Raw genomic sequence first — 12,599 nt, forward strand, 5'->3', positions numbered from 1 at the left:
TTGTCTCTTTTTTTGTTTTGTTGATAGTGCCTTTGGTGTCATATATATGAAATCATTGCCAGACCCAATGCCGTGAAGCTTTCTGTTTTCTTCTAAGAGGTTTAGTTTTAGCTCTTATGTTTAGGTATTTGATCCATTCTGAGTTAATCTTTGTATATACTGCAAGAATCCAACATTTTTTTCGCATGTAGATGCCCAGTTTCCCAGCATCATTTGTTGAAAAGGCTGTCTCTTCTCCATTGAATGCTCTAGGCAACCTCATCAAAAATCAATTGCTCATTGATTTCCCTGGTGGTCCAGTGGCTAAGACTCCACATTCTTGATGCAGGGAACCCAGGTTCAATCCCTGGTCAGGGAACTAGATCCCACATACTTCAACAAACATCAAAGATCCTGCATGCCACAAATAAGACCTGACATAGCCAAATAAATATTTTAAACAATCAGTTGCTCTTTCTGTGAGTTTACTGTTAGGCTCTCTGTTTTATTCCATTAATCTGTATGGCTGTTCAATGTCAGTACCATATTGTTTTATTGGTAAGTTTTACATATTGTAAAACTTATTACATAGTTTTATTACAACTTTATTGTATTACTGTTTGTAGTCCTCTTGATAACAGGAAGTTTAAGTCCTTCACCTTTGCTCTTCTTTTTCAAGATTGTTTTAGCTAGCCAGAGTCCCTTGAGATTCTGCATGAATTTTAAGATGAGGTTTTCTATTTCTGCAAAGGCATCGTTTTGATAGGGATTGCACTGAATCTGTAGATTACTTTGGGTAATGATATTGTAACAATAATATCATCCACTTCATGAACATAGAACGTCTCCCCTTTTTTTTGTCAGCAATGCTTTGTAGTTTTCAGCATATAAGTCTTTCATTTCTTTGGTTAAATTTATTCTTTAGTATGTATATTTTTGATGCTAATTGCTTTTCTAATTTTCTTTTCAGATTGTTTATTGTTATTTTATAGTAATGCAACTGGTTTTTGTGTGTTGACTACATATTCTGCAACTTTGCTGAATTGGTTTATTAGGTCTTGCAATTGTGTGTGTGTGTGTATGTGTGTGGAATCCTTCCACATATAAAATCATGTCATCTGCGAATGAAGATAACTTTACTTACTTCTTTTCCATTTTGATACCTTTGTTTTTTTTGTGCCTAATTGCTCTGGCTAGACCCTCCAGTATTATGTTGACTAAAAGTGGTAAAAATTGGCATCCTTGTCATATGCCTGATCTTGGGAGAAAGCTTGTAATCTTTCACCAATTGAGTATGATATTAGCTGTAGGTTTTTCATATATAACCTTTATCATATCGAGGAAGTTCCCTTAAATTCCTAGGTTATTAGAATATTTTTATCAAGAATTTGTCAAATTTTTCTGCATCAATTGATATGATCATGTGGATTTCTTCCCTTTAATTCTCTTAATATGATATGTTACATTGATTTCTTATGTTGAAGATTGTTGCACAAGATTCCTTGCCCTCTGGAAATAAATCCCAGTTGGTCAAAGGGTGTAATTCTTTTCCTACACTGAATTCAGTTTGCTAGTATTTTATTGAGGACTTTGCATCAATATTCATGAAGAATATTCGTCTTTTGCTTGTAGCATCTTTGTCCACTTTTGGTAACAGGGATTTACTGTTCTCATAGGTGATCGACTTGGCACTGTCAGTCAGTTCTTAGGAAGAGTTTGTGCAGGTGTTTATTCTTCCTTAAACGCTTGGTAGAATTCACCAGTGAAGCTGTCTGATCCTGGACTTTTCTTTGTTGGGAAAATATTTGATTACTGATTCAGTCTACTCACCAGTTGTAGGTCTATTCAGATTTTGCATTTCTTTCTGAGTCAGTGTTGGTTGATCAAGTATTTCAGGAATTTGTCCATTTAATCCAGGTTATACAATTTGTTGGCATACAATTGTTCCTATTATTATGTATATTTTTTATTTCTATGAAATTGGGCATAATGTCCCCACTTTTATTTCTGTAATTTGAGATTTTAGCAATTTTAGTCTTCTCTTTTTTCCTTTGTCCATCTAGTTAAAGGTTTGTGAATCTTTACTGATCTTTTCAAAGGATCAAATTTTGGTTTTGTTGGTTTTCTCCATTGTTTTCTTAGTCTCTATTTCATTTATCTCTGCTATAATCTTTTAATATTTCCTTACTTCAGCTGGCTTTGGGTTTAGCTTGTTCTTATGCTAGTTCCTTAAGATGTACAGTTAAATAATTAATTTGAAATCTTTCTTTTACACATTTACAGTTGTAAATTTACCTCTGAGAACTGCTTTCACTGTATCCCGTATATTTTGGTATGATGTATTTTCATTTATTTCTAAGTATTCTCTCATTTCTATTGTGATTTCTCCTTTGACCCGCTAGTTGTTTAACACAGTTTAATTTATACATCTGTGTGAATTTTCCAGATTTTCCTGTTATTCATTTCTAGTCTCAATCCATTCTAATTGAAAAAGATACTTTGTATGACTTCTATTTTTAAAAATTTATTAAAGCTTGTTTTGTGGCCTAATATATGGTCTGTCCTAGAGAACATTCCATAAATGTTTGAGAAGAATGTCTGTGTTGCTGGGTAGAGTGTTCTATAAGCGTTTGTTAGTTCTTTTCAGTTTACAATAAAAAAACAATGGAGAAAACCAACAAAACCAAAATTTGATTATCCATGTCTGTCCTCTATTTCTTTGTTGATCTTCTGATTGTTCTATTCATTATTAAAAGTGGAGTATTAAATTTTCTGTATCAGTTTACTAGGCTTACTGTAACAAGTACTGTAAACCAAGAAGGGCTTAAAATTCACAATTCTGGAGTCACAAAGTCTAAAACCAAGGTGTCATCAAGGCCATGGTCTCAGAGCTCTAGGGGAAGAATTTTCCTTGCCTATTCCTATTTTTTGGTGTTTCCAGAAATCCTTGGTGTTCTTTGGCTTGCAGATACATTGCTCCAGTCTCTGTCTCCATCATCACACCATATTCTCCCTGTGCTTTCTCTTCTTATAAGGACACAAGTCATTGTATTAGGGCCCACTATAATCCAATATGATCTCATCTTAAATTACATCTGCAAAAATCCTATTTCCAAATAAAATCACATTCACAGATTTCAGGGATTAGATTTCAACATATCTTTTTGAGAGTCACAATTAAACCCATTACAAGTGGAATCTTATCACTGCTGACTTTTTAGAAAACAAATTTAAACAGCTCCAAAGGCAGGATATTTTTTACAATTGCTGGTAGCTTGGATTCCATGAGTCACAATAACAAATTTCGTAATGTGATAATTGCTATGAAGAAAATAAAGATTGAGAGCGTTTGTGCAGGTGGGTGGGAATGTGATTTTAGGTTGAGTGGTCAGGGAAGGTTTCCTTACATAGGTGACATTTAAGTAGAGGATAATCACTTTAGAAAGAACCAACCATGCAAAATGTATTGAACAAGGGTATTTCAATCAGAAAGAATAGTAAAAGCTTTGAATTGGAAATGAATTTGGTATACTTTAAGGAATGGCAAGAAAACTGGTATAGTTGGAGCACAGTAAGGAAGAAAAAGATGGAGCAGGCACGAGGATGTAACATAAAAAGCTGAGATGATGAAATTTCTGAAAGTACAATGTTTTTGAGCATAAAGTTGTATTTTAAGTAAACAACATTTTAAAACTTTTACATATGAAAGATGATGCTATAAGCAAGTCCTTCTTAATCTCCATAACACTAATCTTTTATTTTGATCCTTTTGATCTCAGTATGTGAACAAGTTCTTGCTACATTCAATATTTTGGAAACTCATATGATTCTTTCATGAATTATTTTAAATCTTTATATTTTTTGAGAAATAAGTTTTCCATCTTATGAATGTTAAAATCTATCATGACCATCGCTTCACTAAAAATCAATCTCTCACTTCTCTTGAAGATTCAAGCAAAGGATTCAGTTTTTGAGCAAAATCCCAACATAGAAGCAAAATCTTATTCTCCTAGTTTACCAAAAAGGTGAGTATAGTTTTACACATACAATGTTGTCTAATTGTGTCTGGGAGGAATATCTCATCGTGATGCTGAGAAGAGGATATGGGAAGAGGCCTCTTTGGAATATGGTATCATCATCACTTTCTTTCTGTTTCAGTAACATAAAAGAAGCAACAGTGATGAACCAACAGAGCAAAGGAAGGATAAGGGTGAAAAGTGCAGAAGCTTCTTCCTTTGACCTCAGGACTTCCGAAATAAATGAAAAGGAAGGGTTAGTCATGCACTCTGCTAAACAGAGCAGTTCTTTAGAGTTTTTGGAACTGAACTGTGGTTGTAACAAAAATGCTGACACAACCATGAAATGGGAGACAAAGGTATTCCCAATAGCTGGGGAGCCTCTTCAGAAGCATCAAAGTTTGGACTTGAGTTCCATTTTGTTTGGAGCATATCCTAAATCTAAACCTGTAAATGCAGCAGGAAGATATTCTAATTTAAAGAAGCCAATACTGCGGACCAAATCAACTCCCTTTGAATTGATGCAAGAGAGAGACAGCAAAGAGTTGGACATAAAGGGAAATTTTTATTTGGAATCTCAACCACACAATTCTTGTGTTGATCAGGCTCAAAAAGTGATGCATGTTTCTACAGCAGAACTGAATTTTTCACCATTACATGACTCTAAGCATCAAACATGCAATGCTGCTAATGCCAAGCAGCATGACTCTGGTGCTTTAAATGAGCATTCTTATATGTCTTTAGTAGAAGATCCTTATTTTTCATCATTGTCTCCAAGTAGTGCTCATTCTAAGACGTCTTTTAATTTACCTCAGAAGCAAGATGGAAGTGTTTTACCTTGTTCTTCACTGTCAAAATCCTCTACAACCCTCTTTCCTTATTACAATTCACATGATTCTTTAACACTGAGTACTCTGACCAACTTTCCCCCACCACTGAACCAAGAGACAGCAGCAGTAGGTAAGTTATTTTTAAAAGTTAGTATGGCATTTTAGATACTTTGTTTCTATAAGATTTGGTTTCATCTCACCTTCCCCCTTTTCCTTCCCTGCTTGCCTCTTTTCCCTCCTCCTCCTCAAAAAAAAAAAAAAAAGAAAAGAAAAATTCCATGAAACAAGCAACAGTAGAGGCAATCAGATCTAGTACAGGACCTATGCCAGCAGGCGTGCTTCTAAAGGCAGTAATCCTCGTTCCTCAGTGTGTCTATCAAAAGTCCACAGTTTATCCTTAGCATGCAGAAACAACTTCCAAAAGAACATCAGAAAAGATTCGATCAACAGTACCACATGGTCACTCAGAATTTTTGTTGGAGAACCATGTGGCTATACTAAATTGAACAGATTGCTAAGAATTGAATTCTTTTCCTGCAGGAGTAGGAAGAGGAGGATTTGATTTCCTCTTGTCCTTTTATAGGGGCTTCCTTGGTGGTTCAGACAGTAAAGAATCTACCTGCAATGCAGGAGAACTCGGTTCAGTCCCTCGGTCAGGAAGATCCCCTGGAGAAGAGAATGGCTACTCACTCCAGTATTCTTGCCTGGAGAATTCCATGAACAGAGGAGTCTGGCAGGCTACAGTCCATGGGGTTGCAAAGAGTCAGACATGACTGAGTGACTAACACTTTCACTTTCTGTCTTTTTATAATAACTTTATAGATGAGGATATGTGTTCAGTAGTCTGTGTGAGATTTTAATCTTTTATAAATCTTTAATTTCATACTTTTATCTCTTTTACAATTTTGTATTTTTGCATATTATGCAAAAATCACTGTGCTAAGTTGCTTAGTCATATCTGACTCTTTGCAACTCTATGGACTGTAGCCCTCCGGACTTCTTTGTCCATGGGATTTTCCAGGAAAGAATACTAACTAGAGTGGGTTGCCACGCCCTCCTCCAGAGGATCTTCCCAACCCAGGGATTGAACCTGTTTCTCTTATGTCTCCTGCATTGGCAGGTGGGTTCTTTATCACTATCGCCACCTGGAAAGCTCTTAGGCAAAAACAATGTTTCATATTACCGAGTGGTTTGAAAGTAGAAGTAAATACTCTATTCAGATCAGATCAGATCAGATCAGTTGCTCAGTCGTGTCCGACTCTTTGCGACCCCATGAATCGCAGCATACCAGGCCTCCCTGTCCATCACCAACTCCTGGAGTTCACTCAGACTCACGTCCATCGGGTCAGTGATGCCATCCAGCCATCTCATCCTCTGTCGTCCCCTTCTCCTCCTGCCCCCAATCCCTCCCAGCATCAGAGTCTTTTCCAATGAGTCAACTCTTCGCATGAGGTGGCCAAAGTACTGGAGTTTCAGCTTCAGCACCATTCCTTCCAAAGAAATCCCAGGGCTGATCTCCTTCACAATGGTCTGGTTGGATCTCCTTGCAGTCCAAGGGACTCTCAAGAGTCTTCTCCAACACCACAGTTCAAAAGCATCAATTCTTTGGCGCTCAGCCCTCTTCACAGTCCAACTCTCACATCCATACATGACCACAGGAAAAACCATAGCCTTGACTAGATGAACCTTTGTTGGCAAAGTAATGTCTCTGCTTTTGAACATGCTATCTAGGTTGGTCATAACTTTTCTTCCAAGGAGTAAGCGTCTTTTAATTTCATGACTGCAGTCACCAATTGTAATAGTTTGATGTGGAAGAAGAAACATTCCACCTAAGTAGGAAACAGAGAAAGCTTTTTCTCTATGACATCATTTGTAAAGAATCCTTCGGCTAATGCAGGAGATGCGGGTTCAATCCTGGGTCAGGAAGATCACCTGGAGGAGGAAATAGCAACTCGCTCCAGTATTCTTGCTTGAAAAATCCCATGGATAGAGGAGCCTGGCAGGCCACAGTCCCTGGGGTCACAAAGAGTAGGACATGACTGAGTGACAGAGCACCCACCCATGACATTCACTGTACAGAGTTCCTCAAAAGATACACAGATGCATAGCTTTGTTATAAAAATATTTCATTTGTATCTAGTTCCTTCTTTGATTAGAAGGAAAGGTTATATACTTTGATCTTGTTTTATGATTTAAAGAAATTTTATTTTTCTAGATACCCACAATACCTTAAACTTGTCTGAGTGCCAACTTTGGAAACCAAATCTTTTTCAAGGATTGTAGCAACATTGACATGTGTGCCATCTGGTGGCAATTTCTCATAACAGCAAATTCTATAAAAATTCTGAACACATCTATAGAAATACATTAACAGAAAACCTTGTTATACCATTGTTTTGTAAAAAGGAAAATGTCAATATTCTTAATTCTATAAGAATGAAGAAGAAATACTAAAATCTTTATGATTTTACCTCCTCTGTAATTGAATCTGGCATGTTAAGGTGCTTCATGATGCTGTATTGTATGTTCTATGTAAAACAAAGGGCAAAAGTTATGCAGAAAACAATTCAAAGCTTCCTAAATTAATATAAAATTTTAATTATGTTAACTGATACTCAGCAACTTAATTAAAATATCCTTGGGCTTTTAAAAGAAGTAAATTTTGAAGAATAATAAAAAAAACCTGGGTTTACAACTTAGGATGAGAGAATTTATGTTGCTTTTTCCATGAGTGAACAGATACCAGCTTATACATCTTAGTGATGTTTGACATAATTTGTATCAAGATTAGAATATAAGAATTTTCTGTGGATTGTTGAGTGAACAGATACCAGCTTAAGTATCTTTTAAAAAATCTTTGAATTTTTCTAATTAAAAATTGTGATTATATTTTTGATAGCAACTTCTCCAAGGATAGATGATGAAATCCCTCCTCCACTTCCTGAACGGACACCTGAATCTTTTATTGTAGTAGAGGAAGCCGGTGAGTACAGTTCAGTGAGTGTAAAGTAAAGTGTGGATTAACTAGATTATTCCTCAGGTCCTTTCAGAATTCTGTGTGCCAATGCTGAGTAACATTTGCCCTTTAAAATTACAATACTCCTAAGAATTGAATCATATTTATTTATTTATATTACAGGAGAACTCCCACAGGGTGTTCCCACATCTTCATCTTCACCTGTGAAGGTAAAAATTGGAACATCACTAGAATGCAGTGGAACATCTGAATCAAAGAAATCTGATGATTTGGTAAGACTTAGACCAAGTAATGGAGAAGGCAATGGCACCCCACTCTAGTACTCTTGCCTGGAAAATCCCATGGATGGAGGAGCCTGGCGGGTACAGTCCATGGGGTCGCTAAGAGTCGGACACGACTGAGCGTCTTCACTTTCACTTTTCACTTTCCTGCATTGGAGAAGGAAACGGCAACCCACTCCAGTGTTCTTGCCTGGAGAATCCAAGGGACAGAGGAGCCTGGTGGGCTGCCGTCTATGGGGTCGCACAGAGTCGGACACGACTGAAGCGACTTAGCAGCAGCAGCAGCAGCAGACCAAGCAAGTTCAATAACTATTTTTTCTGACTCTACTCACTAAGATTCAACAGACTGTGGTCTTGTCTTTATATATTTTTAACATCTATCAGTTAGTAAATATTGAGCGGATACTTTTTATAAAACAATGGTAGAGAATGTGGGGAATAAAAAGATATGTGTAATATACAGTTATTGTCCTTAAGAAATTTGAAGTTTAGCAGTAGAGATATAGCATGTGTATACAAAGTCTATTTTTGTCTGGATTTATTATAACAAGACAAATATAATCAACGCCATATGAAAGCTCTTAAGGTTTGAAAGAGTGAGAGATCCCTTCAGGTTGGAAGTGATCAAGGAAGATTTAGTGAAAGAGTAAACATTTGACCTTATTCATAAAGCACAATCAAGGCAAAAATATTGTTTCATAAATAGATTGCTTGTTCATAGTAGTCATCTGGTAGGCAGTTTCTTGTTAGCTGTGATACCATATTATAGAGAGCAGTTTTTTAAAAATAACAGATGTCTATATTATTTAATATAAACCTTCTGGAATTGTGTTATCTGGTTCTAGAAGAAAAACCTACACTTTCAACAATCTGTTATGCATTTGTGTACAATTCTATGATGAACCAACTATCTTAACCTTTCAGAGATCAGAAGAGTAATTATCTAAAACATTTAAACATACCTACGGTTGCAGTGGTGGTAAAAATATTCTCTACCTTTTAAATTACACTTTTAATGTACTAGTAACTGTTACTGTTACTGCTAGTGGTCTTTATCTTAACAAGTCCTAGGGTAAAAAAGAACAATCCCTCTATTCCAGCATCATGAAGTAATTTCAATTGCAACAACCTAAACTTAAATTAAATTTTCAGGGAAATGTTCTGAGTAGGAGGAAATAAGTACAGAAGGGATCAATTTAGAACCAAAAGTCATGACATATAAAAAAAAATCACTGTAAGAGTAGTTGATTCTTCACAACTCATTCAGCATATTTATAAATTAGGAAAAATAGGGAAACATTTCATAACTCGGTATAGAAATATAATTTTTTTAAATGCTATTTATTGCCTAGAGTTTATAGATTTGTGTACATGTTGTTCTTTCACTTTTTTTTTTTCTTCCAGAGTGTAAAACCCCGGAGTCCAAAATCAGGTAAAACATTTATTTTCTTTGGCTTTAGGTGACATTTAGCCGTAACAATTTGTACTACAAGAATGGCTCATTAAGTTTAGAGTAATTCACCTCAGGAGATGGCATGGTTTCCATAATAGCTTCCACTACTCATTGATTTACTTCTGGTTTTCCTAGCCTAGTAGTTTTGTTTTGTGAAGGGTAAGAGGAAAACAGGATTTTAGAATTCTCCTCCTTGATATACAACCCAACTATTTCAGATACAACTTCTTAAAACTTTGCAGCAGTTCCATTTTACTGGTTTTATCATTGTTAACACTGTCATTCTGAAAAACTATTTCTGACCACTTAGGTTTTTAACTTGCTGTTGCCTCTCCAGTACTTTCTTACTTGTTTTACACAATGAATAATACCACCAACAGCCAACAGTTATTGAACACTGATAGGTATTTTACATGTATTATGACAGGTAGTAGTTACCCTTAATATATTTATTCATATTAACATATTATTCAAATATATAAATAAGTAGTATAACATAGACGTTAAAAAGCATGGGCTTTGGAGTCAGGTAGACTTTCATTCAAATCCCCGGCCTACCAACAGTTATCAAAATCTATGACCTTGTTTAAGTTATATATTGCTGTTGTTCAGTTGCTAAGTCATGTCCAACTCTTTGCGACTCCATGGACTGTGATTTTTCTCATTGACAAAATGAGGATAATAGAACTTCCCTTCTAAGAGGATTTTTGTGAGGATTTAGTGAGATAAAAGAAGTATAAAGCTTTTAGCACAGTGGTTATCAAATAAGTTCTCATTAAATGTTTTCAGGGAAGCCCCTCATTAAATGTTACCTATTATAATTTTCATTAGGTAATTATTAAATGAACATTTAAAGTTCGGTGTGCCTTATCCAATGTTAGAATAGGCAGGATATATAAGAAAGAGCACTTGCTCAATGATTACAGTGTTAGTCACTCAGTCGTGTCCGACTCTTGTGATCCCATGGACTGTAACCCACCAGGCTCCTCTGTCCATGGGATTCTTCAGGCAAGAAGACTGGAGTGGGTTGCTTAATGATTATATATGTACTCAAACTGGGTAGACAGAATTAATACTCATTGCAACTATTAAGTTATCTATATGGCATTGATTCTAATCACCAGGAGTCTGGGGGAAAAAAAAGGCATCATTGGAGTGGTTAGGGAAGGTTTCATTGAGTAGAGAAAAGAAATCGAAAATTATTGATAGAAGAAAAAAGAGTGAATTCCAGGAGCAGAGATCAGAGTAACAGTGACTCAAAGGTAAAAATAAGCATGATGGGTACAGATCATAAACTGTAAGGAAACTGTAAGTAGGTTAATTTAATTGCAACAGAGGTTCTATTTTAGGGAAATAAGAAAAATAAATCTGGATAGATAATGTGGGAAAGTTCTGAAGGACTTAAAGGATATGCAGATGAAATATCCAGAACAAACACATCTATATAGAGAGAAAGCAGATTTGTGGTTGCCCATCTGATCTGGGGGTAATGGGAAGTGATTACCAAATGGGCGTGTAGTTTCTTTTCAGAAGATTAAAATTTTGTAACCAGACTGCAGTGATATTTGCACATCAATATGAATGTACTAAATGTCATTAACGGCAAACATTGTTATGTGTATTTTATCACACATAAAATTTGGCAGAAGAATTTAGATTTAATAAGTAATAAGCACTGTAGGTTCTTTATCAGGGGAGCATTAAGGTGAAAATGGTATTTTGGGAAGGTATTTGGCAGGATATTGTTATCTGAAAGTTATAGTTCTCATAATACTTCCTAAAATCAAACTGGAAAGTGATAAGCTACTTTAGAGTAGTTATCAAATATTTATTAAATGCCTACTATTTGCCAGTGACTGTATTCGGTGATGGAAGTACTGCATTGATATTTAATTTTTGCATATTACCCAGGAAACAAGCAATAAACAAGAGAACTTGCTTTATAGATAAGTCTTGAGACCTAAAAAACCCAATGAACAAAGACAGATAAAACTTTAGCACTTAACCATGTATTCATTTTCAAAAGACATTAATAGAGTATACAATTATACTTAGTGCTGTACAATGAGGAGCATACATCAATAGAACACCATTTGTATCTTTAGGACTTATGTTGTGGGAAAATAGCTCCATTATTTAAAATTCTTTATCACGGAAATGGGCTTTCAGGTGGCTGAGTGGTAAAGAATCTGTCTGTAATGCAGGAGTCACAGGTTTAATCCCTGGGTCAGGAAGATCCTCTAGAGAAGGAAACGGCAACTCACTTCAGTACTCTTGCTTGGGAAATTCCACAGAGGAGCCTGGTGGGCTACAGTCCATGGGGTCCCAAAGAATCGGACACAACTTAGCAACTAAACAACAACAATCAAATCACAGAAATATTCAAACATACATTTAAACCTACGATAATAGCATTAATCACACTAATAAAATTAATAATTGCTTAATATTATCTAATATCCAGACTTTGTTCATTTTCCTGAATTGTCTCAAGCATGTGTTTTTTTTTTTCAAACAATGTTTTACAGTTGATTTATCCGAAGCTGGATTCAAACAAAGTCTACATCTTGCATTTGTTTTATATGTGTGTTAAGCCTTTTAAAGTTTGTAACAGTTCTTTTTTTATGTTCTCTCTTGCCATTTACTTGTTGAAGGGCATGTCCTTAAGACTGTTAATATTCCAAATTTGGCTGTTTGTATCCTCATGGTTTTATTTAACATGTTCCTCTATCTCTAGGATTCCCTGCAAAATTATAGTAAGACTAGAAGCTTGATTAAAGTCAGGTTCAAATTCTTTGGAAGAGTACTTTTATAAATCAGCTATTAAATTTGTGATAAAGCATAGGTTCACTGACTAAAGAGCTACAATAACAAAAATTTTGAGGCTCCAGTCATTGTTCAGATAATTTTATATTTGGCTGTTACAGGTTAATATTGAAAAATTGGAAAAATAATATAAAACCAAAAAGGGATTTTTTAATACTTTTTATTGGAGCTTAGTTGATTTACAGTGTTGTTAGTTTCAGGTGTACAGCAAAGCGAATCAGTTATACATATACATAG

At 35.4% G+C, this 12,599-nt stretch overlaps 1 protein-coding gene across 1 annotated transcript in view; it reads left to right on the forward strand.

Annotated features, from left to right (window-relative positions):
- PTPN22 (protein tyrosine phosphatase non-receptor type 22) overlaps positions 1 to 12,599 on the forward strand; it is a 57,471-nt gene that overhangs the window by 34,784 nt on the left and 10,088 nt on the right. The window contains exons 12-16 of the mRNA XM_070779798.1: positions 3,928 to 4,004; positions 4,138 to 4,955; positions 7,725 to 7,808; positions 7,965 to 8,074; positions 9,488 to 9,515. Coding sequence (XP_070635899.1) covers positions 3,928 to 4,004; positions 4,138 to 4,955; positions 7,725 to 7,808; positions 7,965 to 8,074; positions 9,488 to 9,515 — 1,117 coding nt within the window. The remainder of the gene's footprint in view (positions 1 to 3,927; positions 4,005 to 4,137; positions 4,956 to 7,724; positions 7,809 to 7,964; positions 8,075 to 9,487; positions 9,516 to 12,599) is intronic.

The sequence above is a fragment of the Bos indicus genome, chromosome 3, assembly GCF_029378745.1.
Source record: "Bos indicus isolate NIAB-ARS_2022 breed Sahiwal x Tharparkar chromosome 3, NIAB-ARS_B.indTharparkar_mat_pri_1.0, whole genome shotgun sequence".
Taxonomy (NCBI): Eukaryota; Metazoa; Chordata; class Mammalia; order Artiodactyla; family Bovidae; genus Bos; species Bos indicus.